This window comes from Bufo gargarizans, chromosome 2 (genome assembly GCF_014858855.1).
Source record: "Bufo gargarizans isolate SCDJY-AF-19 chromosome 2, ASM1485885v1, whole genome shotgun sequence".
Taxonomy (NCBI): Eukaryota; Metazoa; Chordata; class Amphibia; order Anura; family Bufonidae; genus Bufo; species Bufo gargarizans.
The window spans coordinates 649,135,001-649,156,525 of record NC_058081.1 but is presented as its reverse complement, the minus strand read 5'-3'; the positions used below and the strand labels follow the sequence as shown (position 1 = coordinate 649,156,525).

General features: G+C 42.3%; 1 protein-coding gene across 1 annotated transcript in view; it reads left to right on the top strand.

The window, feature by feature from the left end:
- Nucleotides 1-21,525, top strand: part of LOC122926257 (usherin-like) — a 236,257-nt gene that overhangs the window by 119,868 nt on the left and 94,864 nt on the right. The window contains exon 11 of the mRNA XM_044277632.1: nt 10,465-10,660. Within this exon, the coding sequence (XP_044133567.1) occupies nt 10,465-10,660 (196 nt within the window). The remainder of the gene's footprint in view (nt 1-10,464; nt 10,661-21,525) is intronic.

Genomic DNA, 21,525 nt, shown 5'->3' with positions numbered 1-21,525 from the left:
TATTGGGCAGATGATGAGTAGTGCTTGGTTTCCACCAAAAATTATGCTTAGAATTGAGGCCAAAAAGCTCAGTCTTGGTTTCATCAGACCTGAGAATCTAGTTTCTCACAGTCTGCTTTTTATTTATTATTTTTTTAACTCCAGGCAGCTTTTGCGTGTCTTTTACTGATGAGAGGCTTCTTTCTTCCAAGATTGGTGGAGTACTACGCTGAGAGTTGACCTTCTGGAAACCTCTCCGATCTGCACAAAGGATGTTTGTAACTTGGCCAGGTTTACCAGTTTTCGATCACCTTTCTTACCAAGACCCTTCCCCCCCGATTACCTAGTTTGGTGGGGTAACCAGCTCAAGGAAGAGTCCTGCTTTTTACAAAAATTTTCGATTTAAGAATGATGGAGGCCACTGTGCTCTTGGGAACTTTCAGTGCAGCAGAAATTTTTGGTATCCTTCAGATTTGTTCCTCCTCACAATCCTGTCTCTGAGTTCTGTAGGCAGTTCTTCTCTCCTCATGGCTTTGTTTTTGCTTTGATATGTGTCTTTTCAAATCATATCCAATCAATTGAATTTACCACAGGTGAGTCCAATCAAGGTGTAGAAACTTCTCAAAGAAGATCAGGATAAATGGGAGGTGCCAGAGCTAAATTTTCATCGAGGGGGAGGGCTGGATGTGTTCAGGGTGCATTGCGGGAAACCCACGTGAGTAGGCACGCAATTATAGTCAGTTTTATCTGCGATTGCGTTCCGATGTTCAGTTTTTTACGTGCGAGTGCAATGCGTTTTGCACGTGCGTGAGAAAAAACTGAATGTGGTACCCAGACCCGAACCCGGACTTCTTCACTGAAGTTCAGGTTTGTGTTTTGTGTTCTGTAGATTTTATTACAGAATAGCATTCTTTTATACAGAATGTTAAGTATAATGTCAATTGAGGGTTAAAAAATAATAAAAAGATAACTCACCTCATCCACTTGATCGCGCAGCCGGCATCGTCTTCTTTCTTCTTCTTTCAGGACCTTTGATGATGTAATCGCGCTCACCACGTTGTGAGTGTGGTGATGTCAGCGCAGGTCCTGCTGAATGAAGATAGAAGGATCTTCTATCTTCATTTAGAAGGACCTGCGCTGACGTCACCGCGCTCACCACGATTACGTCATCAAAGGTCCTTTTGCAGGTCCTGAAAGAAAAAGAAAGAAGACGCTGCCAGCTGCGCGATCAAGTGGATGTGAGTTAATAATTTTTTTTTTAACCCCTCACGGCACATTTTAGTAAGCATTCTGTATTAAGAATTCTATTATTTTCCCTTATAACCATGTTATAAGGGAAAATAATAAAATCTACACAACACTGAACCCAAACCCGAACTTCAGTGAAGAAGTTCGGGTCTGGGTACCACATTCAGTTTTTTATCACACGCGTGCAAAATGCATTGCACTCGCGCGGAAAAAACTGAACAATGCAATCGCAGTCAAAACTTACTGCAATTGCGTACCTACTCGCGCAGGTTTCCCGCAATGCACCCTGAACGCATCCGGCCCTCACCCGCAACGCCCATGTGAAGGGGTCCTAATTCTAAAGTTCTGTCTTTACTTTCTTAGTATGGGATATTGGATGCAGATTGATAAGGGAAAACTAGCTTTTTAAAAAAATTTGTAAAAGGAGCAACATAACAAAATGTGAGAAAAGTGAAAGAGTCTGAAGACTTTCCAAATGCATTATATTTAGCTTTCGTAACATGCACTATAATTATTATGGCGGTGGTCCACCCCTCTGCTCACCTGCTCTTCCGCTCCAGTGTTCCAGCAGCACGGACCTGTCAGTCTTTCATTCATTCTTCCTGGTCACCAGGGTATCCCTACTTGTTTTCTTCACACAGGTTACAGCCTGATTCTTGTTGGCAGTGCTTCTCACTGGTGATATGGCACATATGATTCCTTCAGTTCTTAAAGATGCACATCCTAATCTTCCCAAGCCAATGGTTGGCTACCCTGGTGTACTTAAGGCACCTTTGCCTGTGGAAATGTGCCTGAAGAATAGATTCTAGTATGCTAGGTTCCTTCAAAGGTTTGCTAATTACGTTTATCTGCCTGTGTACCAACTGCTTCCTGGATTTGACTCTTCGCCTGACCTCACCTTTGCCTGATCTCCCTTCTGATCAAGAGCTGCCCTCCCTGACCTCGGACTGTTTATTGGATCACACAAACTCTGCCTGCTCTGACCTCGGCCTGTCCCTGACTATGGTCTTTCCCGATCCCTCGGTGCTCTGCATAGGCGTCTCTTGACCTCCGTGAGTCAGAAGTCACTTGCACAGAGACTACTTCAAGAGATAGCAGCCTGGTGGTTACCTTGCAGCAGAGTTTAGATCTCTGTATAGGTGTTAAGGTGTTAAAGGGTGAAGACCACTGGGCCACTTAGATGATACCCTTAAGAGTAGCCTAAGTCAAATCAGTTCCAGTGACTCCACATCTGCTTTGTAACAATAATTTATATCAATAGAGTATAAGTATAGGATCCTTGGGGGTCTGACCACTGGGACCCTCCCATTATTTCTCACACTGATCCCAATAAGACCTTATTCTGGTGGAATTTCCCACAGCACATCCTAGAAGTGTGTTATACACATGTTCTTAGCTGCATCCATATGAATTGCAGTGTTTATTAGTTGCTTGCAATGGTGAGCCTGCATTCAGAAGAGTGAAGAAGCAATGAACAGCAGTGCAGGGTGCGACAGCCGCAGAGGAAAGTGATTAAAGATGAGATTAATAAGTCAGAAGTGTAAGAGCTACGATGAATTAGATGTTACAGAAAGAAGCCATTCATAGTCATGGTTTAAGATCTGACCTGAGAAAGATGGAACTCTACAAGGTGGAAGGTTTTTACTCATGGAAATTAATTGGTGTCTTAATGGGATCAGTTTGGAAATAATTTGCCAAAGAGAATAAGACAATTTTCGTGCATAATTTACAGTTTTCCGCCCTTAGCTGAGGATCTATGGAAAGCAAAGTCGAGACTAAAGTGACAAGAGGGCTCATGCACACGGCCGTATTACAGGTCCTTGTCATATGGATCCATACATAATACAGCACACATTGTGGGTTATGCGCATTTATTCTTCTTGACTTAGACCACTTTCATACCAGTCGCAAGTGGCGTTTTTACATTGCCCTTGCTATTTTCTCTAAAAGGAGGTGAGCAGCAGGCAAGGTGCCTTGAAAAAGTATTCATACCCAGGGGCAGACTGGGGATGTAAGTAAACCTAAAAGTGGGCCCATGTTATAGGTGGCTCCAAAGGGAGAGAAGGTGGGCAATACAAGTAGGTGGGACCAACACAAGTAGACTGGGACAAGAGTTGTAGGAAGGGCCAGTAATACAGTAGTGCAGCACAATATACCACCACAGCAGAAACAAATACCACGTTGCTGCACAAAATGCAGCTGTGATGATGGTGATACCGTTGAATTCAGAAGGACACCTGTGACCGCCAGTCAGGTGCATAAGTACCTGATGCTGTTAGCTTTAAATAATGCTGAGAGAATCTGATCACTACGTACCAGTGAGAAGGGGTCGGGTGGCCCCCTAGGCCTCAGTGCACTGGGGAATTTTCCTGTAGAGTCTATGGCCAGTCCACCCCTGCTCATACTTCTTGAGGTTTTCCAAATTTTTTTTACATTACACCCAAAAACCTAAATGTATTTTATGTGATAGACCAACATTAGGTAGCAAGCATGTTTGCAGTCAACGTAGAGTACACCTGTGTGTAATGACTTCTCAGTATAACTACAGCTGTTCTGTGAAGGCCTCACAGGCTTGTTAGAGAACATTAGTGATCAAACAGCATTATGAAAACAAAGGAACATACCAGATAGGTCAGGAATAAAGTTGTGGAGAAGTTAGGTTATAAAAATTGTTTTTCCCAAGCTAAGAACATCTCGTGGAGCACTGTGAAATCCATCATCTGAAAATGGAAGGAGTATGGCACAACTGCAAACCTATCAAGACAAGGCCATCCACCTAAACTGACAGCCCAGGCAAGGAAAGCACAACATAGAGAAGCAGCCAAGAAGCTTGTGGTCATTCCAGAGTAACTGCATAGATCCACAGCTCAGGCGGAAGAATCTGTCCACAGGACAACTAGTAGTGTACTCCACAAATCCAAAGCCATTTTTAAAAGCAAGCCATAAAAAGTCCTGTTTGCAGTTTGCCACAAGCCATGTAGGGGACAACAGCAAACATGTGGAAGAAGGTGCTCTGGCCAGATAAGACCAAAGTTGAAAGTTTTGGCCTAAATGCAAAATGTTATGTGTGGTGGAAAAATAATACTGCACATCACCCTGAACATACCATCCCAGCCGTGAAACATAGTGGTGACAGCGTCATGCTGTGGGGAAGCTTTTCTTCTGCAGGGACAGGGAAGCTGGTCAGAGTTGATGGGAAGATAGATGGAGCTAAATACTGGGTAATCCTGTAGGAAAACCTGGTGGAGGCTGCAAAAGACTTGAGACTGGGGCGGGGGTTCACCTTCCAACTGGACAACAACCCTAAACATCTGCCAGAGCTACAATGGAATGGTTTAGATCAAAGCATATTCATGTGTTAGAATGGGCCAGTCAAAGTCCAGACCTAAATCTCATTGAGAATCTGTGTTAAGACTTGAAAATTGCTGCTCACAGACATTCTCCATCCAATCTGACTGAGCTTGAGCTATTTTGCAAAGAAGAATGGGCAAAACGTTCAGCCTCTAGATGTGCAAAGTTGGTAGAGACATACCCCAAAAGATTAGCCGCTGTAATTGGAGCAAAAGATGGTCCTTCAAAGTATTGACTCAGGGGGGATGAATACAAATGCATGCCACACTTTCCAGATTTTTATTTGTTCTATCCAGGGGTGCACCACCAATGAGGCCAGGTGAGGCAGCACCAGGTAGAGGCAATCAAGAGGGGGGCAGCCAAAGGACCATGGGCTGAGATGGGTTAAGAAATTGGCATTGGGAAGGTGGGGGCGGCAATTCCGTTTTCGCCTCAGGCAGCAGAAAGGCTAGGTGCACCCCAGGGTCTATCGCATAAAATCCCAATAAAATACAAATGTATGTGGGTGTAAGGTAAAAAATTTGAAAAAGTTCAAGGGCTATGAATACTTTTTCAAGGCACTGTATCTTCATTTATGAAATTTTTCTGGTGTAAATGAAGACATGTCCATGAAGGATCAGTGTGTCCGTTTTTACCATCTGCGTGTCATCCGTAATTCACGGAAGTTGCTCAGCTAAAAATGAATTTCCAAAGAATCTCCTATTAGTCTTCAGTGAAAAACATATGCAACATAGGCACAACACGGATGTCATATGTGTTGCATCAGTGATTTTCACTGACCCATAGACTTCAATGGTCGTGGTTGGTCATCATCATGGATCAAAGTAGTGCATGTCCCTGTGATTTTTTTTACTGACTCATGGTCAGTAAAAAAGTACTGAAATGTGAACAGAGACATTTAAATCAATGGGTACGTGTGCTGTCCGTGGAAAATGCAAGGTGCAGATCTTTCCCTTATGCCTCGTGTCTGTGGAGGCTCCAATCCTGATTTTGGCTCCCAATCACTGATGGAAATCACTGACTGAAAACTGACGTGTGAATGAGGCTTAACTCTGTACTGTCCTTCGTATATTTATAAGAGGCAGGGGGATTTATCAAAACAGGTGTAAAGGAAAACTGGCCTAGTTCCCCATAGCAACCAATCATATTCCACCTTTCTCTTTTGACAGCTCCTTTGAAAAATGAAAGGTGGAATCTGATTGGTTGCTATGGGCAACTAAGCCAGTTTTCCTTTGCACCCGTTTTAATAAATCTAGGGACTACACCTAGACTATTGTCGTACTTTTTAATTGATTTTAACTACCGAGTGTGCTGCAATGGAGATGCAGGGCAAAGAGCATAGGAGTGGTGGTTGTGGCCCTGAGATGGGTAGTAGTACTCACAGTTCACAATGGCAGTCCTCAACCTGGCTCTCTTTAGGCCGTGCACAGTGAACAGAGGGTGCACCCTTTCTTTCCTTGGGGCACTCCTGGTATTGCGGCTACCTTCTGGTGGTAGTTGGGGTGCCCTTGATGGTAGATAGTTGTCAGGGTGCAAGGCAGGAGGTCACATGCACAGGGTCGGCAGATGGATGGTGAAGTCAATAACTTTTCCCAATAGCTCTGCATAGCCAGCAACAAAGATGGTGGTAGTAGTCCCTGAATCCCTCTGAATACACTTTACAATTTTGCAAGAGAACTACAGGGGTGCTATACTGCGTTTTAGATCCAGATGGCCAGTCTCAAAGTGTGTTGGGTCGCGGACAATACTTTCTCTTCACAGCAGTAAAGTCTCAATGCCATAAACGAGCGAATACCTTACTGACGTTATCTTGCCTTGCCTGTATGGTTCCAGACCTTCTAAAATGGCTGGTCTCTTTCCTTCAGGGGTACTCTGATGATAAAGGATCTCCTCTGACAGCTGTAGCCCCAGACATAATGATTCTCTGGACTTTGAACTAGTTTGCAGGTGCTTGCACATGAAGATCTTGTCCATAGCTCTGCTAAGACTCACTAACTAACCAGGGGTCGGACCAAGTCCATCACCCTGCTAACCTAACCAAATCTGCCAGTGTTAACCGTTTGTTGGCCATAAATTGCTATTATGTAGGTATACACAGTGCATAAAGAAATAAGTGCTTTAACAATAAATCACATTTGACTCAACAGCATTAAATTAACCCTTTTTAGTAGTAATAAACCCTTTGCAGTGGTCCTTTAGCACTGTAAGTGACAGCTGTAGCCCATAACAGTAAATTGACCTGTATGCAGTTTTGTGCAAGTGATCGAATCAATCGATAAAGTGCTACAAAAAGTCTAGGTGTAGCCCCAGCCTTATGTGATATTCTCCATGTTAAAGTCCAGAGAGGAGAAGCTAACAGCTCTGAACAGGAACTAGATTACATAGAGTGACCCAAAAAAAATTATATTGTAGACATACATAAAATGTTCTGATATACAGTAGGTTTTAATATCTGATAAAAAAATAAAATGGTTGGAACTGTCCCTTTAAGACCACTTTATGGGGCTAAACACTCATTTAGGTATTTTTCATAACTGATGGGAATGTGATTAATTCTTAGTGTGCCTCTGTTCACATGTTTAGCTGATCTGCACTTATCCTTATATAACTGCATTTCTCCAAGTCTTTCCCTTTAGAAAGGATCCATGGAACACGTTCATTTAACCTTCATACCAGGAAGCAGGTCAGAGATAGTTAACCATAAAACAGTGTTTGTGCCTGTGGCATAAACCAGCTAAATAGACAGAGAAGACGCAAAGGAGGAAACGGGGGAAGCGAAGAGAAATCAATAGTTGATTCTATGATACAACACTGTGATTTCCCAGCCAGAGGAACATGGAGAAAGCAACCTGCTAGGCTGAGGGCTGAATTGACAGAGGAACAGTCAATTTTCACTAAATGGATCTAATTCTTCAAAAAGGGATTATTACAGATAAGAAAGAAGAACCGGCCCCCCTTTAACAGTATATGAACTATTGGTTTAACCCATGGGGCGCCAATTACATTTATAAGATTGAGGTCCTGAGAACACGATGATTTGTTATTTCTGATCTTATATTTCCTTTTATACTTGCAATACCTTACAGATAGATAAATACATAGATATAGATATAGAGAGATATGAGATAGACAGATGTATTGTAGATAGATAGATAAATAGATAGATACATAGAAAGATATAGATAGATATGAGATAGATATAGATGGATAGGAGATAGATAGATAGTAGATAAATAGATAGATAGATAGATAGATAGACAATAAGAAAACTCTGTGGGAGTGCCATGGAGTTTTTCATTGTCTATCTTTTGGATGATAGATCGCTTCCACAGCTGCTGGTTTTTCTAGATCGATAGATAGATATTGAAAGATTGATATATAGACAGACAGACATAAAGATAGATAGATAATATAGAGACAGAGAGTACTCTTGCTCTCTTTTTCATATGTTACTGCTTTTTTTACTATCTCTATGGTTAGATAATAGATTGATTGATAGATATGAGATAGCTAGATAATGGTATGTGTATATAAAAATATATATATATAAATATATAAAAAATAAGAAATTCTATGGCGCTCCCAAAATAATTCAGTAGTAATGTTATTTATTCAATAATGCAATGTTTCAAGTTGTCTTACTAGGACTTTTCAAGCACAAGTAAAAGGACTCAGACGTTGCATTGGTAAATAAAGAACATTAGTAATGAATTCTTTTGAGAGCGCCGTGGAATTTCATGTATTATTTTTAGTGTTGAGCTGTAACATAAAGTGAATTCTAAAGATTTGAGAATGAATAAGCTTACGCAGGCTACGTGATTAAATATATTTACAAAGTGATTAAATATACAATAACACAAAGAAATCACATACAGAATAATAAAAAGTGAATAAATATCACTAGCCTAAATGGCTGTCTACCCATGGCTGTCTACCCCTTTATAACACATGAACGACACCCCAGGGTGTACAAGAGAGGTAGGGCAACCATACTCACATCCCACCTAGAATGGAGGGCCTGGTGGAGTCTCCTAAGAGAATGTGTGTCATAATCTTTTAACCTGTTAGCCCCTCCTCCAGTGTGCAGATCACTCAGGAATGTGGTCTTATCAGCACAATGGGGGATGGGTACTCTCTCTAACCCACTTTATTACAAGGGAAACGTATAAACTATAACACAAAGTATTAAACAGAAGGGGGAGAACCAATCAGTCACTTAAAAGTACTCTTACAATGCATGAGCGAATCAACGTATCCAAATTTGATTTGCTGCAAAGCCAAATTTTTGCATCCTTCGTGGTAACCAATTAGTTTTCCTTGAAATAGTGAGTACCCTTGCTCTCTTTTTCATAGGTATGGTGCTGCTTTCTTTTGTTTTCTCTATAAATATATAAATAGATCAAATGTTGTTCCAGAGGAAGGCAAAAACCCCTATGAGATGGTCGCTAATAAACCCAATTCAGAGGAAAAATGTATCCCTAAGGGTGCTTCCACACGTCACGGCTGTGCTAGATTTTGGATGCGGCCAAAAACCGCATGCAGTTTTTTAATATACCTGCAGTTATGGTGCATTATTTTCTTCCAGCAAAGAGAAAACACACAGCAGATGACATTACAGGAATGTCCCTCTAGTTTACAATTCATGTCATTCACTTTTGTTTGTGAGTTTTCTCTTTACTGGAAGAAAATCCACCATAACTGCAGGTAAGTTATTGCAAAAACCGCATGCGTTTTCTAACTCAGTTTATAGCCGCATCCAAAACGCAGCACAGCTGTGACATGTGGCAGCACCGTAACGCCAAGTCTGGCAATCAGAATAGATCCCTGTAAGGCTGCTTTCACATTAGCGTTACCAGGTTTCTGCGGGCTGTTCCGGCAGGGAAACAACCTGCCGGATCCATAGTAAAGATAGGCCATGTGTGCCACCAGAAGTCCGCTCTGGCCCCATTTACTATAATGGGGACCGGTCAGAGGTCCGGCCACAGCATGGCAAACATCCCGAGAGGTGGCTAGACAAAAACTGCAACATGCAGTGTGAAAGTAGCCAAAGAAAGTCCCAGCTCCAGAAATGTATCACTCATAACCTGCAACATTTATACTTTTGAAAAAGGAATCCAGACCGTTCTTGAACGTATTCAATGCATCGACCACGTCTTCTGGCAGTGAGACCCTAGTCTGACTGCTCTTACAGTAAAGAATCTGCTCCATAGTCTACGTTTTCCAGGTATTACTGTTTATGCGCTGATTACATTTCCCTTACTGCATCTATTGTAAATTTGCTTTTTTGGTGTGTGCAGAGCACAGATGTGTAATTTTTGTAGAATTTTAACCGACTAGAGAAGAGCGAAGTACTGGAAAATTTGATTCGGCTGCTTCGCTGAATTTTACAAAGAAATTCACTTTGAGACGAATTACTTCATCACGAAGCGCACTTCTTTGTAAGTAGCGGGTGTAATGACAGGGAGCAGCGATTGTGCTGCCCCCATCATTGTACCCCTCAGATGCCACGTTCATAGCTAATCGCGGCTAATAAAATCATACTTACCCTCATCCATTTAATTGCAAAGCGCTGGCTTCCGACATCTTGATTGAAGATCTAGTGCAACATCTTGCGCTGCCTGTGATGACGTCATCACAGCAACCAGTGACGACATACGTCACCACGCACAGGATCTCATGTGATATCTTCAATCTTCGCTCTGAAACGGATGTAAGTATGTTTTTTTTTTTTTTACCGCCATTCAGGTAAAATGTATTCACTACCACAAAGCACAAGGAAATTCGACTTTACGGAAAATCAAATTTTCCCTGAAATTCGTATCGAATTCTACCTCGTGGAGTTCAATTCGCTCAACGCTAATTACGACCTACATTTCTGTCTTACAGCTTGGAGGTCAGTGCGCTTGTAAACTGAATGTCTGGGGCAGGAGATGTGATCAGTGTAAAGACGGATTTTACAATTTACAGGAGTCCAACCCCGACGGCTGCCAGCCCTGTCACTGCAACATATCCGGAACAATCAATGGAAATCCTTCATGTCATCAGATCACCGGCCAGTGCCAATGCAAAGAAAATGTTGTTGGTAAGTACCGAACACGAACACCCAAAAACCCTAAGACATTGTCTTCATTTTGCACATAGATACTTCGGGGGAGATCAAAACCGCAGTAAATTCAAATTAAGGTTTTGCTCATAGCAACTGATTTTTTTAATTTTCCCAGGGGATGGGGCTTAAAATGTCCCAATTTTGGTAATTTAAATGAAAATAACTATAAACTATGCATCTATTTTTAATAGGATATTAGTCAATGTGCTTATGAATTTTCTTCTTCCATTAGTCTGCACAATATTCAGTTAATTACAGCAGCAGTTTGTTCTCCAGAGCTGTTTTTCTTCATGTAAATGGAGACAAGAGGGTGCAACCAATGACAGACATTTTGGAGCCTTGGCCACCCAGTCATGCAGACATAAATATGTGTCCACACCCTTACCTTAGCTCTAGTTTGGTTAATGACTCTAAGATCTAATGCAGGGATCAGCAACATCTGGCACTCCAGCTGTTCAGAAACTACAACTCCCAGAATGCTCTTGGGCATTAGATGTTTACCTACTAGGTGGTGTCATTTTACAACAGCTGGAGTGCTGAAGGTTGCTGATCCCTGATCTAAGGAAACCAATTAAATACAACATCACAACATGCAAGCAAAACTCTTGACAGGCTGCATCACCTATAACAACCACTGGGTGGCCTCACATAGATAACTATAGGATAGTCATCTTGGGACACAATGACGCAAAATCATGTCAAGCTGGTCATTAGTGTTGAGCGAATCGGGTTTGGATTCCTTTATCTGAACATGATTCATTTGAAAAACTTGTTAACAATATAACCTCTGTCCTACCGTAAAATGTATGAGCACTGCGGAGGTCTTTGCGGCCTTGCAGCCAGATTTGAGAAAATGGTCTAAATGTAAGACAGCTAGGAAGCTGTATTAAATTTTGAAGTGGAGGACAATCCCCCGAAGTTATGTAGTGATCTGCACCTCTTCATAACTCCAGCAGATCCACCTCCAGGTATAGGGGTTATTAAGACCGGCGCTTAAAACACTGGTCTTGATAAATGTTCCCCATGGTCCTTAAACTTATCGTCTTAAATTCACAGCTGTACCAAACCTTAACTTGTCTTTTTCAACCTTTTGTTGTATTAAAGGGACACTACCATATTTATTTTATCACATATTAACAGCTTACATGAATATTCTATGGGTTTTTTTTATTTAATTTTCTACAAACAACGGTTGAATGGTTTTCTGGGAATAATATTTGAAGTCACTCCATGTGTTCTACTTCCTGCCCCGGCTCTTTAACTTCCTCTTTGTTTAATATGGCAGACATTCTCTCTCAACTCTCTCAGTCAGACCATCACTGTGGCCAGAGAGAGCTTCTCCTCCTGTGACGATTAAACTAGAGCATCACATATTACACTGATCAGTGCAAGGCTCTTCTGCGGGCCTATCAAGAGAACAACAGGGCCGTCGTGCTGTCATCCTAAATTCTACACCTACTATTATACTAGAAGATTGTTTAACATATTTCCCTCACAGCAGCTGCAATATAACAACAGGATCCCTGTCTATATAGGAGGTTTATCTGTCTGTGCTGAATGCCACAGGAAGACAATATTCTGTATTTCATTTCCAATGGCATAGTACTGCCAAAAACAAAAGTGGAAAAATTTGAAATAATGAAGATCGACTTAAAAAATACCTCTTTCTGTCAGACGTGTCCCTTTAAGTGTCAATCTAATGTTTGCTGCCACAGTTATTTTAACATGTTAATATTTTCTACATCAGTGTGTATATATTCCCATAGATCTCACCGATGTTGCTGATGTGATTTCATTTCCTTACTATATATTTGTCCCCTTTGGTACATTAGCACTTTTCAAAACTGTTTTAGGCCTAATGAGTTCTAAGCAAATCATTCTTATGCCAGGTTTCTTATTAAACCGAAATGAATGGATTTTTTTTTTTTTTACACATTTTTTTTTCCTGCAGGGTCCATTGCGATAAATCTTTCCCTTTCCCCATTATATTTCTTTGAACTGTTCTTATGAAATGCAAAATAAGTCAACATAATTCCACTGATCGTGTACATGGGCAGGGTTACTTATCAAGGGCTATATAATTTTAATTTTGTAATTCAATGCCAAACTGATTATAATAAACTACCGCCTCCTGTGTTATTTATCATGTTCTCTTACAAGACGGTCTTTTTTGTTTGTGGCTCCCACAGGTATTTTTCAAAAATTAGATTTGATTATAGCAATTTATTACTTTCAAAATATTTGAGGGGTGCTCCGGCTACATAAGGACAAAATTTATCAAGTGCCTGAAATACACTGTGCATATAATACATTTTGAAATGTTGATGTATGGGAATATTATGATAAAGTGAGCGCAGGACTGCAGGCATACCTGTCGAAATATCTTTGTAGGAAGCGGAAAAACATAACCGGTTTAAGCGCTTTTAAATTACACTGATTTTTTTTTTTTTTAATAATGTGATTTTACGGTATAAAGGATTTAATGTAGACTTTAAATTGCCTGATAACAATGTAATATATAGTGGAAGATGTTATGGCTCCTACGTATGATAATACAGGAATAGTGTGTTCATTAATTAAATTAATAAGGCTGATGTGGAGGAATCCGTTATCCTGCGCTGTTATTGTGAAGGAGTTTGGTGGATGATCTTTTAAAGGAAATGTGTCACCAAAAATGTTATCTGTCAGTTATATCCTTTATTTTCTAATCTGTTTTTATTTTCTGATTGCAAATTTATATTAATATAAATATATTATATATTAATTCTATTTCCTAAACATGATTATGGGGGTGGCCCTTTTGGCTGAGCTGTTCTTAACAGCATTTACAAAGAATTAAGAAAATTGCTTTACGGCAGCCTCATAGACACAATGGACAGGAGGTGACCTCATTGACTTCTATAGGAGAGTCTTCTAGGCCTGCTCTGTGACCTGTGCAGAGGTCAGGAGGGAGCAGATAAGCTTTGACAATCACCTATCATGAAAGGTGGATCCTGTCTTATCTATACGCAGAGGTAATTTCTTTACAGGCAGGATTAGAATGACAGATAAGCAGATAACTGCAGTAAAGTGATCTGTACAGACTAAGAAGTGGCCCCAATTATTAGTCTTTGTGGCCAGTGCAAAAACTGCAGGATTTTATGGTGTTTGTTTAAATATAGATATTGACATGGAAAATTAAAAATAACATAATTAAAAAAACGTTAAAAATATGTTAAAGGGGTTTTCCTATGACTAATGTAAAACATGAAAATCAGACATCATATACTACATGACAGTCTATAGAACAAGCCCAGTACCTCACATGGGTCCAGAGATCTCCCCATTCCTTGCTCTGCTAGATGTATATCAAGCTGACAGCTGAAGGGGAGTGTCTTTTCTGCTGCAGCTAAGGGGGCGTGTCCATGCTCTCCCTATCACAGCTAAGGGGGCGTGTCCATGCTCTCCCTATCACAACGCACAAGTGAAAAACACCGCTCATGTACACAGACCCATTGAAATTAATGGGTCAGGATTCAGTGCGGGTGCTATGCGTTCACGTCACGCATTGCACCCGAGCGGAAAACACGCTCGTGTGAAAGGGACCTTAGACTCCAAAAATGAACTCAGACCCCAGCACAATAAATTCAGTCTCCAAGCTCATATCCCAAAAATGAATTCAGACTCAAAATTAGACTTAAACCTCCAAAATAAATTCAGAAACCCTCAAATCAATTTATACCCCAGATTTTGACTCCGACCCCCAGAAGTAGGGCTGGGCGATTAATCGATAAAAAAATAAATAAAACAGACCAGCGCTGCACTTTGCCTATGTTAGTTTTTTCAGTTTGGATTAAAAACATAGATGTGAAAGTAGCCTTATGGTTATTAGGATGAGGTGATGCATATTTTAATAAAAGGGGTTTTATTGCACAAAAGTAGTAAAAGGTAAAAAAAAAAAAACTTTTATTTTATTAAGACATGAATTTTAGATGCCGTTCTTAATAACCCCTATACCTGGCGGTGGATCCGCCGGAGTTATGAAGAGGTGCAGGTCACTACATAACTTCAGCGGATACTCCGCCACTTCTAAATGTAAGACAGTTTCCAAGCTGTCTTACGTTTCAATAATTTTCTATGCTTAAAACAGGCGTAGAAAATAGTAAATGAGATGGGCCTACCGGCTTGTCATCTCCCCCCTCCCCCCCATGCCATGCCTCTATTTTAGACCTGGCGTGAGGCGGGAGAAGTCACAGATTGTGGTGCAAAGGACCTTTGCGCTGCAATCTGTGCTAGAAATAAGCCTAATTTAGGCATATTTTTGTTTGTTAAATGACCTTTATATCTATTTGGTATCACTGTAATTGTACTGACTCAGAGATTAAAGACATCATGTTATTTATGCTAAAAAAAGGAACGTCGCAAAATTTATAACGTAAAAACTCATCGACAGTATTGATGTTTTTTGCCATCTCCCTCATGAAAGAGTTAATAAAATCTATTAAAAAATTATGTGTACCCCAAAATAGCACCCGCAAAAACCAAGCTCTCATACAGCTACATAGACAGAAAAATAAAAAAGTTACAGCTCTTGGAAGGCGACGATGAAAAAAAAGAAGAAAAACGGTTGGTCAGTAAGGCCCAAAATAGGCTGGTCACTAAGGGGTTAAACATGCACCACGTAGGAACATAATGGGGTGCCAACCGCTCCCTTTGTTGGTAGTCGCAGCACTGTGTCCTTTTTAAACTGCGTCTTTATGGCGTGCGCTCTCTTTCAAGTATGGGCCAGTCATTGCTGCCACCTCCGGGAATGAGAAGTGCATCCTAGCACCAGGGTAGGAAGCCAAGCACTGCAGATTTGGAGTCATTAGACACTTTCCACCACACAAAGCTCCAGGCTGCCAATGATATTGCTCCAGAGATGCAGGGCCCTGCAGAATCACTCTTACATTAGTCTAGTCAAGGATAGGGGACGGACGGCTTCCCTACTTCCTCCACTGCTCTGGTCTGGAGGTGCGGATGAGATGCAAACAAACGGTAGGAATCCAGACAGCCCCAGTCCAGTATACAGCCTTCCCTGCGGTAATTGTGGACAAGGCCTTCCCTGCCTGGGGTATACATTTGATCCAGGCCAGCCCAGTATACAGCCTTCCCTGCCTGGGGTATATGTGGGCCAGGCCAGCCCTGTATACAGCCTTCCCTGCCTGGGGTATATGTGGGCCAGGCCAGCCCAGTATACAGCCTTCCCTGCCTGGGGTATATGTGGGGCAGGCCAGCCTATACATCCTTCCCTGCCTGGGGTATATGTGGGGCAGGCCAGCCTATACATCCTTCCCTGCCTGGGGTATATGTGGGGCAGGCCAGCCTATACAGCCTTCCCTGCCTGGGGTAGATGGGGGCCAGGCCAGTCCTGTATACAGCCTTCCCTGCCTGGGGTATATGTGGGCCAGGCCAGCCCTGTATACAGCCTTCCCTGCCTGGGGTATATGTGGGCCAGGCCAGCCCAGTGTACAGCCTTCCCTGCCTGGGGTATATGTGGGCCAGACCAGACCATTATACATCCTTCCCTGCCTGGGGTATATGTGGGCCAGGCCAGCCTATACAGCCTTCCCTTTCTGGGGTATATGTGGGGCAGGCCAATTTATACCTAAACACATGTACAAGTACACAGTAGTATCCCCAACAGAGAAAAATAAACTGCCTTTAAAAAAAAACAAAAAACGCAGAACTCAAAATATGATCAAACCATTGATGTCGTATAACACTCCTTGCTAAGCCACGCACCAAGTCACGTCCTGAGTCACCCCCCAAATAATCAAGGTGACATCCTCAATTATTTTCATTTTTGTCATAATCACCCAGCCCTACCTAGAAGTTACTCAGACCGCAGAACAACTCAGACCCTCAAAAAGAATTCAGACCCGAAACTCAGAAGCCTAAAATAAATTCAGACTAGAGATGAGCGATTTAAAAAAATTCATTTAGGTCCAACTTGTCCGAATCTTCTAAGAATTTCAATTAGGGTGTGAATCGCTTCTACCTGAATCAAAAGTGCTCTCTCTCTCTTTCATAAAATTCTCCTGAATAGAATTTCAAGAAAATCACCAAATTCAGATTCAAGACTCTCAAAATGCCCCCCAAGTCTCAACCTGAGACTCAGACTCGCCAAATGAATTCAGATCTAAGACTCATACCTTCATACTTTTAGACTCAAGACCCAGAACCCCAAAATAAATGAATACCCAAGACTCGCATGCCAAAAATGAATTCAGAACCAAGACTACCAGCTCCAGAATTATTTAAAAACCCAGACCCCTTAAGTCAATTCAGACCTCAGACTCCATGGTAGGAATATGGCTAGAAGAGAACGGGGTGGACATAGGGGACGGGTACCGCTCTTCAAGACTAGTGATGAGCGGCATAGGCAATATTCGAATTAGCGATATTTAGCGAATTTTCAGCTGAATATTCGCCATAAATGCGCAAATTCAAAAATTTGTGATCTCCAGTCATTGTTTACTTGATTACGAAAATCGGCAATGTAATAAAATTTGCGATAAATTTGCTATTAGAATATTCAACACTATTCGCGAATACGAATATATAGCACTTTATTCTAAATATTCGCAAATTCTCAAAGTGGCGATATTCACGATTAAAATTTGCGATTTGAATATTTGCGCTCAACACTATTCAAGATGTGTCAAGTCTACAATACATTGGTGGTTTAGTATGTGAGCTGACACTTTTTGAAGGCACTCTATTGGAATTCATTGGCAACATTGGTCACCCCTGCTATACTATGCATCCTATTAGGAGAATACATTTAAAAAAGTAAAGATAAGGCCTCATGCACACAACCGTTTTTTGGGTCCGCATCCGGGTGCAGACCTATTCACTTCAATTGGGCTGCAAAAGATGCGGACAGAACTCTGTGTGCTGTCCGCATCCGTTGCGCCGTTCCGTGGCCCCGCAAAAAAAATAGAACATGTCCTATTCTTGTCGATTTTGTGGACAAGAATAGGCATTTCTACAATGGGCCGCCCGTTCCGTTCCGCAAATTGCGGAAGGCACACGGGCGGCTTCGGTTTTTTGCGGATCCGCAGTTTGCAGACCGCAAAAAACATAACGGTCGTGTGCATGAGGCCTAAGGCCTACAGATCAAGCCTTCAGAGGAGTGCTCTGACAGAATTCCTGTGGAGAAGCAACAGTCTGCAGAAACTGTTGAAAATGTTTAATAAAGACCAATTAAAAAAATTACCCCAAAATAATTAAAATGCAATAATAAAACATAAATGTACTTAAATGTGTCTACAGCCTTTAAAGAGAGCCAGTAACCCTCTTCCCTAAGCAGAAGTGGCTCAAAGAAGCAAACTACATTTATAGGAAATTTGGGCTACATTAAGTCCAACAGAGCAGTCCAGGTTTTGACTCTTGGAGATGCCCTGTAGGCCTTTGTCCTTCTCGTTAAGAATATATTACCTGTCAAAAATATGTATGGTAAATTCAAATAAGGCCTGTGCAAATTTATAAAAGCAATACCCCACAAATCCACCTAGACCAAATTTAATAGTACAAAATGAGTCATAATTCTTGTTAACAATACAGTTATTTTTAACATTTCCAGCGCTCGATGTTTCGTGTGTGTGCTTTTTTTTATTTATTTTTTCCTTATTGAAATTAAATGATATGCCTTAGGTGGCTCATTCATCATTGCTAAAAGAACTTGCCTATTGTCGAAGAGTTCTTGAATTTTTATCCCTATACATAATGTATTTTCATCCAGTTTAATGGATGCATTTTGTCCATGTACATTCTTAAATGTGTGTGTGGCGTGTTCATATATTTTAGGTCAGTAATGTTTTATTATAACTGGGGGTGAATTTTTCACTTTGGGCTACAGTTTATAGCTGACTTATTGTGCTGTGCATTTTATTTAAAGCAGAAGGAACACTCGCTTTAGGTAAAACAGCTTTACCGTTTCCTACATAAGGAAAGCTTTTCTGCCTTCTCTGAAATTATAGATGGATTACATTAAGCTAGCCATGTGTATACTAGGCTGAACCCACTGATTTTGGAGGGTCCATTCAACCATCTAATGTGCATGGGGACCTCCGGACTTTCCCTCAATAGCAGATGTCAGGGAAGATAAGGATTGAGCTGTTAGCAGGAGTGGACTGGCTATAGACCCTACATGGAAATTTCCTGGTGGGCCAATGCCCAGGGGGCTGCTTGATCCCTCCTCATGGCCACCAGCTGGGTACATAATGATCTTATGTTGTCAGTAGTAATTAATGCTAGAAGCATCAGCAATGGCGTAACTAGAGTTCTATGGGCCCCAGGGCAAACTTTGGATCGGGGAACCTCCTTACACCCTCCACGCTGTGCCCAGTCGCACCCTCGTTACACCCCGGTCTCTGGTAATAATAATATTCCCCCCCCGCTAATGCACCTATAGCGCCCACAGTAATATCCTTATAGTACCCTATAGTGCCTTTCCACTGCCCCCCCGTAATGTCCCTCACTGCCCCCGGTAATGTCTCTTACTGCCCACAGTAATGTTTCCCACTGCTCCTGGTAATGTTCCCCACCACCCCAGGTAATGTCCCCCACTGCCCATAATAATGTCCCCCACTGACCCAGCAGGTAGTGCCCCCCTAGTTATGTCCTTTTCCTGCCCCCAGTAATGTCCCCCACTGACCCCGGTAATGTCTCTTACTGCCCACAGTAATGTTTCCCACTGCCCCCGGTAATGTTCCCCACCGCCCCAGGTAATGTCCCCCACTGCTCATAATAATGTCCCCCACTGACCCAGCAGGTAGTGCCCCCCAGCAGGTAATGTCCCCCCAGCAGGTAATGTCCCGGTAATGTCTCTTACTGCCCACAGTAATGTTTCCCACTGTCCCCGGTAATGTTCCCCACCGCCCCAGGTAATGTCCCCCACTGCCCATACTAATGTCCCCCACTGACCCAGCAGGTAGTGCCCCCCTAGTTATGTCCTTTTCCTGCCCCCAGTAATGTCCCCCACTGACCCCGGTAATGTCTCTTACTGCCCACAGTAATGTTTCCCACTGCCCCCGGTAATGTCCCCCACTGACCCCGGTAATGTCTCTTACGGCCCACAGTAATGTTTCCCACTGCCCCCGGGAATGTTCCCCACCGCCCCAGGTAATGTCCCCCACTGCCCATAATAATGTCCCCCACTGACCCAGCAGTAATGTTTCCCACTGCCCCCGGTAATGTTCCCCACCGCCCCAGGTAATGTCCCCCACTGCCCATAATAATGTCCCCCACTGACCCAGCAGGTAGTGCCCCCCTAGTTATGTCCTTTTCCTGCCCCCAGTAATGTCCCCCACTGCCCCCGGTAATGTCTCTTACTGCCCACAGTAATGTTTCCCACTGCCCCCGGTAATGTTCCCCATCGCCCCAGGTAATGTCCCCCACTGCCCATAATAATGTCCCCCACTGACCCAGCAGGTAGTGCCCCCCACTGCCCCTAGTAATGTCCCCTACTGCCCCAAGTAGTGTCCCCCACTGCCCCAGTAGTGTCCCCCATTGCCCCTAGTAATGTCCCCCACTCCCCCCTAGTTTTCACTCACATGTAATGGGGCCCGCCACTGTCACCGTACTTCATACCGGAACCTGTCAGAGCGCTCAACTCACCTGCATCATATGCGCTCCAGCATCAGGCCACGGCGCTGCCCTACACAAATTAAGAGGGTGAGTGGAGTGACAATGCCAGGCCCGGTCACACATTCAATTTGAGTACATTAAACGCTTATGACTGTTTTTGTCTCCACACTGAACCATGTGTCTCCTGTAATGTGCAAAGGGATGTATGAGGATAATATCTACAGTAACGTCACAGTCCATGGATAATCTACTCAGTGATCTCATAGTACTGGGAAAATGCACATAGTTTTTTCTCAGCATATAGATAACACAGTACAGACTACTCAGTGATGTCATAGTATCACCTGACAATGAGGGATTTCATAGTACAAGAATTATGCACACAGTGATGTCACAGGAAAAGACAAGGTACATAGTGATGTTACAGAACAGGGATAAGCCACCCAAGGGTGTAGCATTAATACAACTGCACCTTGTGAAATGAATGTCCCTCAGTTGTTAGGCCCTATAGCAGCTGCTCAGTATAGGTCTTGAGATTATAAATAAAATATTGAAGTAACTGTTATGTGGAAGGGTTAATTTTCTAGCTGTATTTTGTACTTTCTCATTGACCCATGCATTAAAACTCTATCTTCGATTGCTGGATTAAGATATAGCAGCTGCTCTGTCTGCAACTCAGATAGTTTCACCCCTGACTGGAGCAAGTTACAGTCAAAAGACCCTCCCTAGAGTAGCCAGTCCCTCCCCTGCAGAGTACTTTAAATAACAAATCCGCCTTGTAATAAAATGCTGAAGACTACCTGGGTCTTCCCTGTGTAATGGTCTAGGGTTTGGAGTGACTAAAATCTCTCCTAAGCATTTTCTTTTGTCAGCAACATAGCCCTCGAAGTGGAGTTAGATGTCCCACCAGTCGCCAAGTCTAGACGAAGTTCAAACATGATATACTGTGCATGCCTTCCATGTGGCGCTATATATTGCTAGTGAGGCACCATATTTTTCTCTACAAGCAATTCTTCTACCTCCATTATGCCTATGTGAAGTAAAGGTGCCTGCCAAAATATAAAAATTTCATGGGTGTACAGTTGGCTATGGGTGCAGCCTCACAAATCTGTACCACACTCGCTGACCCATAATATGGGCAATGAATGCGCAGTGAACTTAGCAGCAATTTCTTTATGATTTTCTCCCTATATTGGTCATTTTTGGGACAATCACATAGCCTTGACCTC